Source organism: Capra hircus, chromosome 4 (genome assembly GCF_001704415.2).
Source record: "Capra hircus breed San Clemente chromosome 4, ASM170441v1, whole genome shotgun sequence".
Taxonomy (NCBI): domain Eukaryota; kingdom Metazoa; phylum Chordata; class Mammalia; order Artiodactyla; family Bovidae; genus Capra; species Capra hircus.
Genome location: NC_030811.1, coordinates 27533460 through 27553002, shown reverse-complemented (window position 1 = coordinate 27553002; position 19543 = coordinate 27533460). Strand labels below are relative to the sequence as shown.

General features: G+C 57.9%; 1 protein-coding gene across 1 annotated transcript; it reads right to left on the bottom strand.

Moving 5' to 3' along the window:
• IMPDH1 (inosine monophosphate dehydrogenase 1) lies at window positions 1098-17892 on the bottom strand. Its single transcript, XM_018046966.1, has 15 exons — window positions 17647-17892; window positions 13356-13454; window positions 11135-11183; window positions 8548-8649; window positions 8329-8403; window positions 7844-8050; window positions 7606-7693; window positions 6522-6721; window positions 5798-5888; window positions 5458-5553; window positions 4263-4406; window positions 4025-4169; window positions 3329-3472; window positions 3117-3200; window positions 1098-1872 (listed from the first exon to the last, which is right to left on the bottom strand). Exons 1-15 carry the CDS (start codon window positions 17814-17816, stop codon window positions 1851-1853), a joined length of 1716 nt encoding a protein of 571 aa, XP_017902455.1. The 5' UTR covers window positions 17817-17892; the 3' UTR covers window positions 1098-1850.

Here is a 19543-nt window from a genome sequence, read left to right as displayed (position 1 = left end):
CCTCTTATCTTTTACCATCCCTGGGTATCTGGATTTCCTTCTCCCACCCAATCAGGTCACCTCAGACTCCAAGGTGCTCTCCAAGGCAGCAGATTCCAGGGCATAAGGCCTCAGGGGACTCTCAATGACCCAGTCACTTTGCAACTCCAGGAGCAGTTGTTGAACCAATTCTGAACCCACCCAACAGTCTTACCACCTAGATCTTTCCTTCTCATCCCTGAAGATGTCACAAAGCTGGAAAATACCAGAGAGAGAGAGGCTGGGTCCTGACCACATGGCTCTTTTAGGAATGGCCTGGGAGAAGGCAGGGACCAGCAGGCCAAGTGTGGGCTGAGGCCACCCCTCCCTGGCAGTCATGGGGCTGTTTCCAGCTTTCCACTACTCACAACTAGGGCCTTCTGCCCTCTGCTCCGTCCTGTCACTAGAGCATTCCCAGGCCACCTTCCTTGCCTCTGCCCAGAATGGTGTGTGTACCAGGCAGGACAGCTGGGTGCCCACTGACCAACTACAACAAAGGCAGAGAAGGCAATGTTTGTGTCCCAGGACCCCCAGCTCTAGGGATCCTTAGCAGTCCGTGTCAGTGCCCCCGCTCCCAGGAGGCAGGGCCTAAGCCGCATGACAACAGGCGCTGACCCCCTCCTCCTGGAACCCACAGGTGTGTCTCAGCTGATGAAGCTGCAGGCCCTGGGCCCAGTGGTCAGGGCCACAGCCATGTTCTACTTCCACCTGTGTCCCAGCTGCACCATCCGGCATTACGAGGCTGCGGTGGGCGCGTTTCGGCAGCCACCCGTCAGGCCCCCGACGCTTGTCTTCTATAGCCTGGACGATCCCCTCTGCGACAATGCCCGCCTGCAGGAGCTGCTGGCCACCTGGCAGCAGCTGGGCATACCGGTATGGGTGCAGGCCTGGGAGACCTCGCGCCATGCGGCCCACCTGCGCCAGCACCCCCTGGAGTACAGCAGCACCCTCGCCACCTTCCTGGGGAGGCTCGGCCTGGCGGCCCCCTCAGCCCGGCTCTGATGGCGCTCTGGGCTCCGGCTTCCCACTGGGATGGCGCTGGCAGTCCCATGGACAGGGGATGGAGACGAGACGGCAGAGGCGCTGAAACCTCTCGATTTATTCAGATTATTTTAACATACAATGACGCAACTGTGGCCCCCAAAGTGTGCAAAGTTAAAGCCTTCGACTGCAGCTGAGAAAAGAGGGCAGGGACGGTACACCCAGGGATGGGGGCCAGTCAGGAATGGTGGGCAGCCTCCTCCCCAGGGCCAGGGATGGGCAGCCTGAGGAGCAGGGCTGGGGAGTCCCAGCAAGGGGTAGGGGGTAGAGACCTCCCTCCGGCCTAGGTCAGGAGCCCAGTAGTGCCCCACGGCTGAGGGCGCAGCAGCCTGGGAAGGGGCCGGAGGCACGCCAGGAGAGCACCATTTTTGGGGTGGGGGGGTGCCCTACGGGAGAAGCCAGGAGGGGCCACTGATCCCAGGGGTGGGAGCCGGGCCGGAGCAGGCTGCAGCGAGAAAGACCTGAGGCAGGCGCAGGGCCTGAGAGTCCAGGCTGGCTGGGCTCAGGGGGCGCTGAAGAACGGGGAACCTGGGAGGACTCCCAGGGCAAGCTAGCCCGGGAGCAGTCCTGACTCTGCGGGGGCGGATGGGGCTGGGGGGGAAGTGGGGGGCAGGGGGAGGCCCAAGGAAGGGCCGTGGACACTCAGGGCCCACCCCTGCTTCTCTCCCTGGAAAAGGAGCTGGGGAACCAGCAGTGCAAGTCTGTGGACTGCTCAGTTACGGAGGGAGGCTGCGTCCAAAGCGGGGCCCTGGGGCATGCCTCCTCCACTAACTCGGCCGCCGGCACCGTCCTCAGTACAGCCGCTTCTCGTAACTGTGGGCACAAAGGCAGAGTGAAAACCCAGAGTGGGCGTGCAGGAAGTGGGCCCCGCCTTCCCAGAGCCCCTTGCCCAGGCTGGCCCTGGGCTGCCAGGTGGCCCCCAGACTCAGGGGAGGCAGTGAGCTGCTGCTGAAGCCCCTGCCCCTCAGCCACGGTTGGGGGTAGGGGAGGGGGTGGGAAGGGACAGGAAGCAAGCCCAGTGCCTCTGTTCATCCACTTCAGGCCAAGGCTCCCGGAAGAGGCAGGCCAGGCCCAGAGACAGCCATGCTCCTCGGGCCGCAGCTGGTGGAAAGTCTGTCCTCAGGGCCGGGGTGGAGGCGGCTAAGGACAGCACAGCCCATCCTCACAGGAAGAGGTCAGGCCAAGCCGGGGTTCTGCCGCTCACATTTCCACCCACCCCTGCAGGTGCAGTGGCCTGAGCCCCCTGTGGTCACTGGGTCCAGTCCCAGACAGGACAGCCTCAGGCCTGTGGTCAGGGACGCCTCTCTGCACCCCAGGAGGGGACATTTCCCCTGCAGGGGAGGCCAAGGCCAGCTGCCCCCACCACGATGCTAGTCCTACGGTCCAAGTCCCATGATGACACCCCAGCTCCACCCTCAGCCCAACGCCCCCCACCCCAGCCCAGGCCCCACCCAGACTGCCCCCTGCTCTACTCTACGCTTGGCCCCGGGCAGCGCAGTTACTTACACGGCAGAAAGGTATAGCTATGGGAGGATGGGGCAGAAAGAGACACAGGTTAGATGCCCGCCTCTGCCTGGGGGGACAGGCCCTCTCGATCAGGGTGGGGCTGCATGCCTGCAACTACTGCTGCCAACTAGCGCTACCCCCTCCCATGGTCGCCCCAGCACTGGCGTTGGTCTCTCTACCCTTCTCCCTACCAAGGGCTTGTGCCCCCAGCCTCCACCGGCCTGCTTGGTGCCACCACCAGTGAGAGCCCAGCACCGCTAGCCCTGCGACCAGCCACCAAGCTTCTGAGCAAGCAAGGGCTAGGAAGCTGGGAGGAACAAGTGGTCACGTCTCCCGTGCCCAGCTCGGGGTCGGGGGGTGAGACACCCGAGGGGAGGGGAGGGCCTGCCTGCATTGGGGAGCTAAAGGGCGGGCCAGGCCCTGAAGGAGAGGGTGCTGGGGTCACCCTGCCACAGCCTCCATCCCTGAAACCTCGGCTCAGCCTCTGAACCACGGCCCCGCCTGCCGGACCCAGGGCCAGCCAGCCAGGGCCGGGAGGCCGCCGCACTTACGAGTGCAGGCCGTGGACGCCGCCCTCGATCTGGGCCGACATGGTCCGCTTCTCAAACTTGAGCTCTCCTGAGTACATCATGGACCTGCCAGCGGGGAGATGGCGCCAGTCAGGGGCAGCAAGCAGGGAGGAGAGACAGAGAAAGGAAGCGAGGGGGGCGCCAGGAGCCTCCCACTCGCCTCCCACCTGCGGCCCTCGAGTCACCACACTCACCGCAGGACAGACAGGCTCCGGGCCCCGATGTCCTGGCAGCCGTGCTGGATGCCTGCTATGAGGTAGGGCACGAACTTCTGAATGGAGCCTTTGTCCTGGATGGAGCCCGAGACGCCCTGCGCGATCTTCACCTTGTCTCCCTCGCTGCGTGGAGGGCGGGAAGCCTGAGCCCCACTGCCCAGGGCTCAGGGGACCCCACTCCACCTCTTGAGGGTGCTGGCAGAGGGGCTACTAGCCAGCAGGCATGCTCAGTCCTTCAGTTGTGTCCGACTCTGCAACCCCATGGACTGTAGCCCTCCAGGCTCCTCTGTTCATGGGATTCTCCAGGCAAGAATGCTGGAGTGGGTTGCCATGCCCTCCTGCAGGGGATCTTCCCGACCCAGGGATCGAACCTGGGTTGCTTATGTCTCCTGCATTGGCAGGCATGTTCTTTCCCACCAGCGCCCCCTGGGAAACCCCAGAATGACCCCTAAAGCTGTTACTCTCTGTGCTACCGCATAAATAAGTGTGGGTTCCTAGTCAGGGGGCCCCGGCACTGTCTTGGGCCTGCGAATCGTTGCCCTGTGCCTCGGCTTCCAGAGCTGTAATATGGAGGCTGGGTGCCACCGTGGGAAGTCAGAGGGTCCATGCAAACCTGAAGGCCTGGGGGGCCGACGTGCTGGCCCAAGGCCGGGGAGGGGTGGGGTGGGCAGGCACCTGAAGTAGCGTTTCTGGCTGCTGCTGCTCTTCTCCATGGCGTCCAGCGAGCCCATGCCGCGGTACTTCTTGAGCCTCACACCATCCGAGAAGAAGTATTCACCGGGGGCCTCCGTGGTGGCCGCGAGCAGGGAGCCCATCATCACTGCAGCGGTCGGGGGGTCAGGGTCTCTAGCCCCCAGGCCCTCCGACCACCCCTCACCGGCCTGCCCCATCCCCAGCGGACCCGCCCCCTCACCTGTGGAGGCTCCGAGGGCCAGCGCCTTGACCACGTGCCCCACGGTCTGGATGCCACCGTCGGCTATGACTGGGACCCCGAAGCGCCGGGCATACTCAGCCACCTTGTACACTGCAGTGCCCTGGGGCCGACCACAGGCCATCACTGGGGACAGTACACAAGACAGGTGTCAACAGCGTCAACAGCAACAGGGGCCAAGAACAGGCCTCTTGCGCCTTGCACCCTACCTCCACTTGGGGAAAAGGACCGCTCTGGATGTTCACGTGGCAAATAAAACTAACAACAGCAGTAGGGTAAATGTCATTCCAGGAACCTGGACCTCCTCACCTACAAGAGCCCTATGGGGACACCAGCGGCTGCATCAGCACTGACCTCAGCCTCGCCTCTCTCCACACACTAGCTCCCCTTCACTGTTACTAGGGTTAGGTACTCACAGCCTCCTTTGGGATATTGGTTTGCATTTCTTTAAGTTTCATTGTCCAAGGCTCTTAAGTATTTGATTTCTAAGTGAGAATTCTAAGAAACCGGCACATATCTAGGGAATGGATGCAAGGCTAGATAAAGGAGGAAAGAAGTCTCCTCTGCCTGTACCTCTGTTTTGTTCTTTTTACATCCCCAAGATTTAGAACAACACCTGACACACAGTAGGTGCTCAACTAACATTTCTTAATTTATAGAAAAGGCCTACATCTCACCTCAGGGGTCAGCTAATACAGAGGTGGAATGCAGTGGGTTGCCACATCCTCCTTCAGGGGATCTTCCCAAACTGGCATTGAACCCTGGTCTCCCACATTGCAGGCGGATTCTTTACCATCTGAGTCATCAGGGAGGCCCAGACAGTTAAAAGCAGAGGCTTAAAGACCAAACAGGTTGTGCAGCATTTGGGAGACATCACCCTCACTAGAGGGACCAAATACCTCAGTCCTGGGCCCACCAATTGGGCTTCCCAGACCAGAATCTGAGAAGCAGACTGACGCACACCAAAAACTTACAGTCACCTCCTCAGATACCTGTCTCCCCGCAAGTCAGTGGGCTAAACAGTCAGTCTGAGCCTGGGTCACTCTTGAACCCCAAGAAGGGGCCTGGTTGAGCGAGCACTCTGCACACTCTCATGGCAGGAGAGTGAGGCCCTGGGGCCTGCTAAAGGCCAGAGGGCGTTCGAAGTGCAGCCACTCACACTCCTCCTGACACTCACCTTCCTGGGTGATGCAGATGGAGCCGCAGCCCATGCCCACACGCAGCCCATCCACACCAGCGTCAATCAGGTTCTTGGCCTGAGCGGCTGTCACCACTGGGGAGAGGGGCAGTCGGAGGGGAGGAAGTGTGTCAGGGTGGGTTGCCCCTGCCCTGCCCAAGGGCGTCCTGGGACCCCAGTCCATACCCACCCCCCACACCCACTGTGACCAAAGCCCCTTCCTACAGCTCCCCGCCTCCCATACCAGGAGCAACGCCACCACCAGGGGATGCCAAGTGACACAGAGCGGTTACACAGTAGGGGGCGAGGGCCAGGATGTGAGCAGGGACCCTGCACTCACCATTCCCCCCAATCACCTGGAGGTGGGGGTACTTCTGCTTAATGTAGTGTACCATGGCAATCTGATACACAGAGTTCCCTTGGGATGAGTCCTGTGGGAAGGGGACCAGGAAAGTTGAGGGGTGGAGGCTGAGGGCCCTCACTGAGGGAGGGGAGTTTGGGGGGTTTTGAGTGGACAAACCGATGAAAGCCCTATGAGAATGCACCTCTGTGTTTTTCTGGGCAGTCACTAGACAATTCTCAGCAGATTCTCAAAGGGGCTTGCCTCCCCCACAAAGAATAAGCATCACTCATGGATAGCTGCAGGGAAGACAAAGCCCCTTCATACCCACAATATGGACCAGTCCTCACAGCAAAGAGATGGGACCTGGGGTCATATTCTGTTCCCACCAACTCACTAACTAAATTACTTAACCTCTTGAACCTCAGTTTTCCCACCTAACAAATGGGCTTGGTGACTGTACATCAATGAGGATTAACTGAGTTCACCTACATAAAGTTCTCAGTGCGGCACCTGGTGAGCCATCGCACTCAATGAGTGCGATAAACATCAGGGTCATGTTATATAAGTGCAGAGTGCCCCCAGAGGCTCCTCAGTTTGTTCTAAGCTGTCAGAGTCCCAGTGACCCTCCCAGTTCTGACACTGGGCTTAATTAGAGGTGAAGCTGGGTCTTCCTAAGTGCAGACTCCACTGAACCGCCCCTTCTCCAGGGCAGTGCCCCTACCAGCACTATGACATCAGCGCCCGCCTGGGTGAGCAGGTCCAGGCGGTATTTGTCATCCTCACGGGTGCCCACAGCCGCCCCGCACAGCAGCTGCTTGTGGGAATCCTTGGAAGCCAGGGGGTAGTCCCGGTTCTTCTTCAGGTCCGTGCGGGCAATGATGGCCACTAACTCGTCTCGATCATTGACAATGGGCAGCTTCCCTGACAAGGAACACAGGAGTGAGATGGAGGAGCAGGCTTCTGGAAGTCGGGTAGGATGGGTAATGAGGATGAAAACAGACCAGGCCAGAGATTCCCCTGCAGTACCCAAAGCCACCACTAGGTGATAGCACCCACCCAGGAAGTGTTCTGAGGGACCTGGCCCTCTGCCCAGGGAACAGGAAGCAAAGAAACCCGGTTCCTGGAGCTCTTCCTGCCCTGTGGCTAGGCTGGACTCCGTGGGCAGCCCCTGTGCACTGGCAGCACTTCACCTGCTGGGCCACAGGCCACAGTGGTCGAAACCTCCTAGCCAGGGCACAAATGTGAGGCTTTCCTGCAGGGGGGATCATGTGTCCTGTCCACTGCCACCCCTGAGGACAATCCAGCCTGGGCCATGGGGGCATTTCCCAGTGGCTCCCGTAGGGACCTAAGGGAGGCCTGGCATGCTGCAATTCATGGGGTTGCAAAGAGTCGGACACGACTAAGCGACTGAACTGAACTGAATGAATACTATGTCAACTGCCCCCACTGGCAAATGAATTTAACTGCAAGACTTCTCAGAGCCCTTGATAAAGTAATGAACCATTCCTTATGCAAGATGGGGACACAGATGCATTTTCCAACTTTCTAGGACCACGGTGCCCTTTCTTCATGATGAGCGTTTCACAGAACGAGCTGTTGTGAGAAACATACTGTGAAGACGCCAAATAAGGGATGGGATTTCCTAAGCCAGGAAAGAGACCTCGGGAATCATGCTCCAGTCTGAGGTTATTCAGACCTTCCCCGAGGCCCAGCCTGGTTGCAGGGACAACTGGCAAAGCTGTGAAGCAAAAGGGGGCTCTGATGGGAGGAGGGTGGGGGTGCATTTTCCACCTGCTCCCTGGTACCTTTCTTGCTGCGCTGCAGAATCTCATTTGCCTCTTTCAATGTCACACCCGCTGGAGCCACCACCAGCTCATTCCGCGGGGTCATCACCTGTGGGGCCAGGAACATTTGCCTGCAGGTTGGCAGGTGAGAGAGAAGGGAGCCAGGCCTCCCTCTGGTCCCTGGTCACAGGCACCAGCCTGAGGCCCCGGACCTGGGGTCCTCTCTGCCCCAGCCATGCCCTCCCTGCCCTACAGGTACCTCACTGAGAAGGGTGGTGTGGTCCTTCTCGGCGAGGAAGTCAATGTCTCGGGAGGTGACGATGCCCACCAGTTTGCTACCCATGGTGCCCGTCTCAGTGATGGGGATGCCTGAGAAGCCATGCCGGATCTTGGCCTCCAGCACGTCGCCCACAGTGTTCGAGGGGCTTAGCACCACTGGGTCTGTGATGAAGCCCTGTTCAAACTTCTGAGGGCAGAGACAGGGGAAGGAAAAGGCTGGAAGAAAGCGGGAGATGGTATACAGTCTGGCCACAGGGGACAGAATGTACTGGGGCAAGAAGCCAGAGGGAAAATAAAGGCTGAGCCCTGTGCCTTCACTGGAAGGGCAGACAAGACCCCACAGGAATCAGCCAGGGAGCGCACGGGCCCACAGAGCTGGCAATGGGGGTTTGGGGAGGGGCGAGGGTCTGTGAGGCAGGGGACCACCAGAGGGCATCTTCTCATGGGAGCGGGCCTAGTACTTGCCTTGACCTTCCGCACTTCATTGGCCTGGAACTCTGGAGTGCAGTTGTGGTGAATGAAACCGATACCACCCATCAGCTGGGGTAGAAGGGAAGTACAGCTAGAGTCAGCCAGTCGTCCTCACTCTGCCAACCCCACTGCTGATTCCAATTCCTCCTGACGTTCAGCCCACCCTGCTCAGTCCTCCCGGCCCTGGGGTCCCCACCCCCGTGCCCAACTCACAGCCATCGCGATGGCCATGTCAGCCTCTGTCACAGTGTCCATGGGGGATGAGATGAGTGGTGTCTTTAGCGTGATCTTTCGAGTCAGGGCTGAAGTCAGGTCCTGAGGGTGGAGACGTGGTCTATGTGAAAAGTTTTATCATTCATTCAACAAACACTTACTGAGCTCCTGCGTGTGCCTGGCACTGACCCTGGGGATACAGCAGTGAGCAAAGCGAATGAGGCCTCTGCTACCTCCTCTGGGGCTTACATTCTACTTGGAAAGAAAAATGACACACACGAAATGTATCCAAGATGATTCCAGTTGGGATGAAGTCTCCAAAGAAAAGCAAGAGGCAGAGTGACCACTGGAGGAAGAATGTGGTGATTGGTAAAACCTCTTTCTTGAGGGGCTGACTAGACAAGTAAAAGTCCAGGAGTCTGTTTTTCCAGGCCGAGGGAACTGTGTGTGAAACCCTGCCTCTGATTCCAGTTCTTCCTGAGGTGCATTTAAGAAAGAAAAAGCTAGCAGAGTAGAGGGAAGGGAGAGAGATGGAGAGGGGAGGGGGGCAAGGATGTGTAGCCTTGAAAGCCTTGGAGAGGAGCTTGGATTCGATTTTGCGATGAGAAGCCACTGGAGGACCACAAGCAGAAGAAAGACATGATCTGATTTATGTTTTAAAGAGGTGGTTCAGGCTCCAATGTGAAGACGGGATTTTGGGTGACAAGGTCTAGACAGAGAGACCACTAGGGAGACTGCTGACAGGTCCAGGTGGGAGATTCCGGGGCCTGGTGAGATGGAGGCATGGGAAGGAGTCTATTAGGCCGCCCATCCAGGGAGAAGGTGACTGCCTGTCCATAGCTCAGAGGAGAGGTCAAGATGGCAGGGTATTCAGGAAGCATCTGCCTGTGAGCAGTAGATAAGGCTGGACCGCAGACGCCTCCGAGATTCAGGCTAACAGCTGTGGATCCTAGCCCCCCAAACCCCCAGACACAGACTTTGCTACGTAACTTTCTGGAGACTCAAGGACCCGTACAGTCTATTGCCAGAGCCGGACCGAGAACCTCGGCCCTGCAGTCTAGAAAACTCCCCCTTCTCCTTGCTTATCCTAGTGCAGAAGAGCCACAGCCTCCTGACATAGACCAAAGGAAGGAGACCCTTGATGGCCAGTGAGCTTGTTCCATCCCTCTCTTCCTTGCACTCTGCCCAGGATCTGGGACAAGGTCAAGTGTTAGTCGCTCAGCTGTGTCCCAACTCTTTGTGACCCCATGGACTGTAGCCCACCGGGATCCTCTGTCCATAGGGATTCTCTAGGTCAGAGTACTGCAGGGGATTGCCATCCCCTTCTCCAGGGGATCTTCCCGACTCAGGGATCGGACCTAGGACTTCTGCATTGCAGGCAGATTCTTTACCATTTCAGCCACCAGGGAAGCACCAGCACAAGGCCAGGCTGCTCACTTTCACTTTGTGAAACTGAACAGCCAAACCAAGAAGGCTTCCAGGTTGCTATCACAAAGGGAATATCCAGAATAGTCCTAATGTCCCCTTAACAATCTGTGCGGGTCAGCACTGACTACACAAGCTGGATGTGAGCTTCCCCAACATATAAAAGATCTGGGCGCATTCAGGCCCTCTAGCATTCCATAAGAATCAAACCTGAATAAATATTAATGATAACAGCCACAGAAAAACTTTTTTTTAAATGCATACTAATTCATCATAGGATAACTTTTCCATGAAATGACTAACACCCATTAGCATTTAGCCTCCTATAATGTTGTTGCATATTTTTAAAATTTTATTTATTATTTAAAAAAACTTTTTTTGGCTGTGCTGGGTCTTCCTTGCTACACATGGGCTTTCTCTAGCTGTGGTGAGCAGGGGCTACTCTGCGTTGTGGTGGGAGGTCTTCTCATTTCAGCTTTTCTTGTTGCGGAGCACAGGCTTTAGGTGTGCAGGCTAAGTAGTCGTGGTTCGCTGGTTCAGTAGTTGTGGTGCACAGGCTTAGTCGCTCTGAGGCGTATGGAATCTTCCCGGACCAGTAATCGAACCTGTGTCTCCTGCATTAGCATGCAGATTCTCAAACACTGCGCCACCAGGGAAACTTGGGTTGTCATATGTTAATAGTATAAAGGATATTGGTCATCCACTCGGTTTATTCCTAAGCCCCGCTGGTTAAGAGATGCACTGTTTCCTTGTATTAGACCACAATCTAACTTCTTCAGATCCTCTCACCGGTTCTTCTAAGTCATGGATCCACAAACAAGTCTGTCCACCTCTTCCAAAGTTTCCATAATTTTACTGGCTTCTAGGATATCTTTGCTTAGCACTTCAGAAGAAATCCAGTAAGTAATAAAGCAGCCACACCTACATCCACCCCACACCCTCCCTGAGCCTCTCTGAACTTCACTGCAGGCCCCGGGCTAGACCCACCTTTCAGGATCCCACCAAATCCCCATCACTGCCTTTAACCCATCAGGCATAATCCACTGCCCACGGCACAAATGGCTACATCCACCACCTTCCCCAGAAAAATCTCTCTCCCACACCCCTGAGCCAGAGATCAGTGTACTATACCACACATACAGCCCCTCTGCCCTTTACTCACCACTTCATCAGCTGTGAAGTCTATGAATCCTGGGAGAATCAGGAAGTCGCTGTGAAGAAAGGAAGTGAGCATTACTGGGTGAGGAGGGGGTTCCTCAAAGGGGCAGGGCCTGCCACACCAGGGGAAACAGTGTGTGGGCAGGGAGAGGAGCCAAGTACCTGAACCCTGTGATCTGTTCAGGACTGAAACACCCTTGTGCCCCCTGCCAGTATCTTGTCAACCTCAGCCCAGAGAGCTAGAGTCAAATGTGGCACAAACTCTGCGGTCCTGGGGCACCACCAGGGCAGCTGGCCCCAAACACCCATTGCCTTGAGGGCTCAGTTCATCAAGGGACCCAGATGTTCCCACAAGGCTGCACACAGCGGATACAGGGTGTGCCCTTGAAAACTTCTCAGTCTTGGAGGCGAGGAGATGATAAATAAACACGGAATGCACCTGAGAAGAGTGTAGGAGCGCCACCCAGCAGGAACACCACACAGCACAGGGCAAGCTGCTCAGCCCAGTGCTGGGGCTGCTGAGTCACATAGGGCTCAGAATGGCACCAAGGGACCCCAGGGGGCTGAGCACGGGGTGCATGCCAACAGAGCAGGCATCCCTAACGCTCTGCCCAGTTGGACTGGAGCAACCAACGGACACGGCCTGGATGGGAAACGAGAGGAAGGGGCCTTATAGTTAGAACCACAACACAGGAGGCCCAGCCAAAGCCTGGCAGTGGCCAACACTAACCTGGGCCACGGTCCCAGCAATCCCCAGAAGAGGGATACAGGCCTACCCAGGTGCCGCAAAGCACAGGGCCACAGCCCAGGAGCCCTGACAGGCCTGCAATCTCAGGGCCTTGACAGACACGCCCAAAAGTAAACGTCTCAGGGTGTTCAGGGACACTCCCAACCGGACTAAGGAAAGCAGCAGGCACCCCAGGGCCGGAAGGAAAAGCTACAGGGTGGAAGGGACGGGTGGGGTCTTTAATTTGCCCAGGGTGTAGAATGACTCCCTGGGAAATGTTCCTGGGAGACACCACTGAAAAATATATCATATATACTCTATCCCACTTCATCAAAGACCACCAAAGAAATAATCTTAACTGCCCCTGTCCCCTGGCAGCCCTTCTGTACAGTGAAGAGGCCTCTGTGGCTCACTTAGAGGCAGGAGAAGAAATGCTGGAGTCTGGGACCCTTGGCATTTTCTAGGTATCACACATACCCCTTGCCTGGCCCACATCTCAGCTACGCAGACAAGCAAGAGACACTCCTCAGGAGTGACTGGGTATCCTGGTGTCCAGGGAAACGGCCTGCCAGGCAGGAGTGCTTACAGGCAAAGGCAGGAGCTAGCAGGGGACAGGACAAGGATGCTCTTGGCTCAGAGCATCCCTACCCCACCCTGGTCCCAGGTCCTGATGCTCTTTCCTGGCATGGACACAGTCCTGCAGCCAAGAGAAGAGCTAGTGCCAGGCCTGCAGCCAGCAGGACAACTGGCCCAGGGCCCATGGAAAAACACACTAAGCCAGAGGCAAATGGTCTTGTCTTCTTCAAAAATCCTGGGTGGGGAGGGCTTGGGTGGGTGATGGTCAAAGAATACTCTGGCCAAGTGAGGAACACCAGTACTAACTAACTTGTAGGCAGGCAGGGGCACACGTGGAAAGTGGGTTGGACTGGAGGGTGGAAAAAAAGAGCCATCTCAACTGCCCAGCTGGGCATCTCCTGGGGGCAACACCCAAGCAGCTGCCTGAACAGGCCCCCCCTCCCCCACCCCGCCCCGACTCCTGCCCTCAGCAGGACGCTGAGAGTGACGCTGGGAGTGAGAGTGTCCTGGACCAAGGTCTGGGAAAAGTCTCCAGAACCACATCTCGTGTTCCCACACGCCCCCAATGCCCCCTTCATGCGGCCAAGATGCCCCGAGGAAAGAGGAAGGGGGCAGGCCGGACCCGGATCTAGCCAGAACGGGGCATGGCACCAAGGGCCGCGATGTCGCTGTGCCACGTCCGTCCGTCTGCTCTCGGCGCGGGCCGCCTTCCTTCCCTGGCCCGGCCTTGCCCGCACCCGCCCACCCCCACCCCACCCCCCGCCAATCCCGCTCGCTCCCGCCGCTGCCCAAGTGGCTCGAATCGGGCCGGGGACGCGGGCGTCACCCAGGAGCGAGCGGCGCACGTGCAGGGCCGGGGCCTGGGAGGATCGCGGCGCGTTCGTGTGCGCGCCCAGGTGGGGCTGAGGCCCCCAGCGCTTACTTGTAGGTGAGGCCGTCGGCGTTGGCGAACAGCTGCTGCGCAGTGAGCCCATCCTCGGGCACGTAACCGGTGCCGCCGCTGATCAGGTAGTCCGCCATGCTGCCAGGAGACACCGCGACCCGACATAAACACCCGCGCGGGCCGCCCCGCCGCTGCTGCCGCCGCCGCCGCCGCCGCCGCCGCCGAGGCTGCTGCTGCTGCTGCTGCTGCTGCTGCTGACGCCGCACCACGGCCACGCTGCCGCCGCGGGCTGGGCGGGCCAGGGGCGGGGGCTGCGGCAGCCGCGGGGCGGGCCCCGGGCGCCGCCCTCACCCGCACCCCTGCTCCTCCCGCCCCTCCCTCGGGAGCCCGCCGCCACCGCCCCCAGCAGCACAAAGAGCCCCGCGGAGCCCGGCCCAGCCGCCGCCGCCGCCGCGCGCACGCCCAGGGCTGCCCGCAGTGGCACAGCGGCCGCTGGGAACCGGGGCGGCGGAGGGCGTGTGTGTTCATCGGAGGAGGGGGCGGAGCCAGGTCGGGACACGCCCCCTCCGCCGCTCCAAGTCCCCCCTGTTAGGTTCCCCGCAGCGCCTCCGCCAGGGCCAGCATCCCGGGCCACCCAGGCCACCGACCCCGCGGGCATGAGTCTCCCCGGGGCCCTGCTGCCTAGTCCCAGGGTAACCTCTCACACGGTTTATCTTCCCCAAGACTAAGGCTCAGACTTGAATCAGGGCCCGGAGCCCTGAGGAACTGGTTTGGGCCGGCAGCTGCCCAACACACCGGTGTCTGAGGTTGTATACCCTCTCGGCAGTGCACACCCACCCTGCTCCCCACAACCGGGCATCATTCCTAGGAGCCAGGCACCTGAACAATGACAATTCCTGACCTTTGGGTGGCTTTGGAGCCCTCTGCTGTCTACAAGGCATTTTTCATAAATGATCACATTTACTCTACAATCTACTAATTGCCAATTACTAGGTGTCCTCCCCCCACCCCTGCTCTACAGATGCAAAACCTACAGTTCAGGAGGGGTTGGGGACAGGTACTACCCCTGGTTCCTGATCTAATGCTTCAACCTGACATCCTGTGTCATCCTCAGCTCAGAAAGTACTGTGGATACCAGGGAGGTTTAGCCCCAGAGAGCAAAGTTTGCTTTTATTTGGAGGGTAGCATGGTGGGAAGCTGGGGGTGGGGGGGAACCACAGGCCTGGCTTAGGCAAGTAAATATACATACAAATTAGGACAGAGGGTAGGGAAGTCTTGAGAATTTCTGCAAGCAGACATTTGGTGGCCCTGGATGCCCAGCAAGACCCAGATTTCTACATGAAGGTAGTAAGATTAGGTAGCAGGTTGATTCCCATGGGAGGAGGTGGGGTGTCTGGGGCCGGCCCTTCCCCTTCGTGTGACCAGAACTGCTAATGCTACTCCCTGATGAGAAGCCAGAAAGCAGATGTCAGCCCCTTCCCTGCCTCAGGCCCAAATGCCACCCTCTCCTCCCTCTGTCCTCCTCTAGTCTCTTGGTGAGATGAGGGACAAGTGGACCAGGGACCCTGTCCTCTCCCTGGCAGGGCGGCTGTCTGTGGTCCTCCCCCTGTCTCCAGCCCTGGAGGCTGGGTTTGTTTACCTCTCACCAGTGTGGTGGCAGCCGAGCCCAAGGGAGCCTCCCTGAGATGCCCAGCCTCCCTCAGTGACTCCCCGGGACCCTGCCAGGAAAACAGAGACTGTTCCATCTGTGTGAGAGGGAAGGGGAGGCTTCCCACAGAGCTAGAGCGATGAGGCCTATGAGGCTAGAGTGCTGCTGGGGACTCACAGATGTCCACTGTGCCCTCTTTCTTACTGCAGGGCACCAGAAAAATCACAGATTCCCAAGCTCCCCTCTCCAACTGGGGAGTCTGAAGGAGGCTCCTGATGGGGGCCCCTGGAAGCCCTCTGGTGTTGAGAAGGAGGGCCTGCTAGGGTTCTCTGCTGAGTGGGGGCTGGGGCCAGCTTGCCAGGGATGCCTATGGTATACCTGATACCTCAGCATTCACAGACTCATGCGGAGGGTCTGAGCCATATGGGGAAAGGGGTTATCCTGAGGGCACCAGCATGAGGACCTCCTAGTAGCCGCCTGGAGGCAGAGCAGTGAGCCTGGCTAGAGGAAGCAACTGGCCATTCAGCACCAGTTGCTTCCTGGACATCTTTCTAGCCACAGAAAGATGAAGCTAGAAGGGCATGGCAGGAACAGCACACAGGCTGCCCCCTCATCTGCTCTGGGTCACTGTCTCCTGCAACGTGGGCCATGGATGGCTAGGGTTCCCCCAGGGCTGGGGCCCAGGACAGCAGCTGGGGTCTGCCAGCTCAGGTGACCTCAGTATGACATTTGCCCCGGCCTCGAACTCAGAACCAGGAGAGGAGGGCTGCCACCAGGCTGAGTTGTGGGGAGAGTCCTCCTCCCAGCATGACAGACCTCACAGCCCCACTCCCTTTCGGCTGCCCACCCCCTGCCACCCCCCACCCCACCTCCTCCTGCTTTGACCTGTGTCCGGGCGTCTCATTACTCTAAGCTGCTGGGCTCAGCCCTGGGTTAGGCTGTCCTTTTCCAGAGACTGTTAATCCACCTCCCACCCCCACCCTCAGCTTTCCTCCTCCCTCTTCCTGATCTTCCCCAGCTGCTTCCTCCCTGGGGAGGAGACACCAAGCAACCAGTGGGCCTCCCCAGCTCAAGGAAGGGCCAATGGTCCCCTGAGGCTCCACACATATCAGCTGTGAGCAGGAGAGCAGGCCAAACCCCATCAAGGCCCTTCCTTCGACAGGGGCGGGTATGGTGCCCAGCCAGGCACCCACATCCAGTCAGGGAACCCAGAGGTCTCTTTCTAGTCTGGGGCTATTTTGAAGGGACAAGCTTTCAAAACACTTCCAAGGGGAGCGTTGTGGGAGTTGTGAGGAGGAGCATTAATACTGACATTGTTGAGCTGGTTTAGGGGACCTAGCTTGCCCAGGTTTAAGCCAGAGGGCAATAACTCTGGCCTCAAACCTAGGCTTCTCATGGAACCCTGTCCTCTTCCCACAGTTTCTAAACTAGAGCCGGCAGATGGAGGTCTAGCCAGCAGGTTTTGAATCTCACTACACCACCTGGCTGGGTCTCAGGTTTGACACCGGCTCTTCAGAATCTGGTGGGGTGGCGATAGGACAGGTGCAGAAGTACAGTCTGCAGAAAGGATGCTCCTGCATGGCCCTGGTCTGAGTTCCAAAATGACACTCTTGCAACACCTGCCCCCAACCAAGGCACTGCCTCCATCCAGCCCCCGTGGGCCCCTCTCCTCCTATGGCCTCTCTGCTAGACCCTGAGCCCCAGCAGCTGGGTTTCTAGGATAGCAGGAAGGATGCAGGTGCCCGAAACTGAGTCAATTCTAGACAGCCAGCCTTCCAGGGCAGGAGGGGCCAGGTTTCACCCAGCAGCCCCTTAAGCCGTTAAAAGTTCTTACATAATAGCGGCCAGCCCCTGGGCAGAGCTAATTCCCCCAGACCACCAACCCCCCTCCCCCCAAAAAAAACCCCCCAGCTTCCAGGTCACCTCCCCAAGCTGCTGAGCACAAACAGATGGGAAACAGAAAGAAGTCCAAATCCTCTGGACCGGAAGGACAGTGGGTTGCATTTCAAGCTGCAGTACAATCCAGAGATTAGCCACTGTCTCCTTTTCAATCAGTCCCCTGCGGCCCAGATCAACACCTCCACTCTTCCTCCAATGACCCTTACAGACCCCAGCGGGGTAAGGGCAGAGCCGGGTTTGAATCTTAAAGAGAGAACCTGGGGTGAGCTGCACTGGCAGTCTCATCAGACCTCAGTGAATGGGGGAGGAGGGGCTGGTGTCCTTACCAGGCTCTGAGAGTGTCATCCATCTGGACACCCACCCTGACAGTAAGACTCTGAAGATAGTTCTAGGAGACAGCTAAGGAGGAGTAAGCAAAGTTGGACATGGACTCCAACAGGTTCGGTTTGAACCACCCCAGTTGGAGCCACTTGGACCAGGTATTATCGGGTGTGTAGTTGAGGTCAGACCCCGGACTAAGATTTTAGGGATCGTTTTTTTTTCCGACCTGCTCCCCGGTCGGGGAGCCCTCTGCACAGTGCCCTCTGCACAGTGCCCACCTGCATCCCCCAACCAAAGCCGGGTGTGTGGCATCTGAGCCCAGTTTCAGGAAGTTTCAGGTTGAGGCGGTAAGAGGGCTTGAGTGGTGTAATATGCCCTTTCCCTCCCCAGCAGCGATGCCCGGTTCCCAGGGCCACCGCGCCCGCCCCGGATGCGCCCCGCGCGCTCTGCCCTGGGCGTCACCTCTCGGGCTCGTAGCCGGCCTGCAGCAGGCGGGCGCTGTACCGCTGCGCCGCCGTCTCGTGTCCCGGGTGCTGCCGGGCTCCGGGCTCCGGAACATCAGCGGTTCCGCCTCCCTGCAGAGGCACCGGGAACGGCGCCGACCCCGCTGGCGGAGCGCGCGGCTCTTCCATGCGGAGGCCGCTGCTCGGGGCGGGCGGGAGCCTCTTCTGGAGGCTCCCGGGCCACCGCTCAGGAGTGAGCGCAGCCCAGTCAGGTCCGGGGAAGGGGCGGGGCCGCCGAGGCGGAGCCTGCGCGCCGGGGGCGGGGTTCCAGTGCCGCGGGCGGGGCTGCTCCGGGGAGGGAGTCCGCGGCGCTGGCAAAACTCTCCCGCCGGCCCATCTACCGAAATTCAGCCTGTCTTTCCCATCCCCGGATCCGCCACAGGATGCTGGGAGATGGAAGTTGAACTGCACAGGACCTCTACCCCTTCCCCGCTGCCCGGACCTTCTAGTTTTTCCTGGCCCTTTCTAAGGGAAAATCAAAAAAGAACGCAGCCGGGGCTTTCTTCGCGTCTTATGTGGGTTCCTCTTCTTGAGAACCGAGGCGCGGTCCTTTGAAGCGCCTCCTTCCGGCCAGCCGCAGACCTACCTTGCTAGGGCAAAATGTGTGTGCTTAGTCGCTCAGTCGTGTCCGGCTCTTTGCGACCCCGTGGACCCCGCGAGACTCCTCTGTCCACGGGATTCTCCAGGCAAGAATACTGGAGTGGATTGCCATGCCCTCCTCCAGGAGGGCGAGATAGGCAGGGAGATTATCCATCTGCCTTTGCCTACCGAGCCCTTCTGTTCAACAGATCTCTTAGACAGGAGGGAAACAGATTTCCCTTAGCCCTTACCTATCATTGTCTGAGGAAGGAACAGATAAGACTGCAGGCTCCTTAAGGAAAAGGAACTTGTTTTCCCTTGCCTGGGGTACCGCATAAGCAGAAGTGGGGCTGAGCACACAGGTGTGCAAACCTCTGTTCATCTACTGACTAAAAAGCGTACTTTTTCCTCTTTCAAAATTGTTATCATCATTGTCAGCAGTGATTGAGCACCTAGCAGAGTTGGCAAGGAAAAATAAGCGCCCTTCGCCTCAAGCAATTTCTTTAAGGAGACAGAATAGATAGAACATAAGCAGTTGACAAAAATCTGTTTTATTGAATATATTTTTACAAAAACATGACAATCTGAGGGAGCAAATGGTAAACGCTGAATGGCTGAGGGCTAAGATGCATTTAAAAGAGGCAGAGTCAAGGGTGAGAACTTTCAGCAACTATTTCACAAAGGAAATTGAATTTATGCAATAGAAGGATTTTGGATTTTATCCTGCCTGGTACCTTTTCCTATACATGTATTCACCTGCTCCCCAGATTCAAGATCAAAGCACAGTTTCTCTGACACTGAGCCATACATGAAATCTTGTCACTGTGAATGCCATTAAAGACAATTATTTTTGCTATAAACTGAATGTTTGCATTTCTTCAAAAGTCACATACTAAAACCTAATCCCCAGTGCGGTGGTATTTGAGGCAGAACTTTTGGGACCTGATTAGGTCATGAGGGTGGAACCTTCCTGTGTCCTTATTAAAGAGATCTCAGACAGCTCCCTCACTCCCTCTGCCATGAAAGGACATCATGTCTATGAACCAGGAAGTGTGCTCTCAGTTCAGTTCAGTTCAGTTCAGTTCAGTAGCTCAGTTGTGTCCGACTCTTTGTGACCCCATGAATCGCAGCACACCAGGCCTCCCTGTCCATCACCAGCTCCTGGAATTCACTCAGATTCACATTCATCGAGTCCGTGATGCCATCCAGCCATCTCATTCTCGGTCGTCCCCTTCTCCTCCTGCTCCCAATCCCTCCCAGCATCAGAGTCTTTTCCA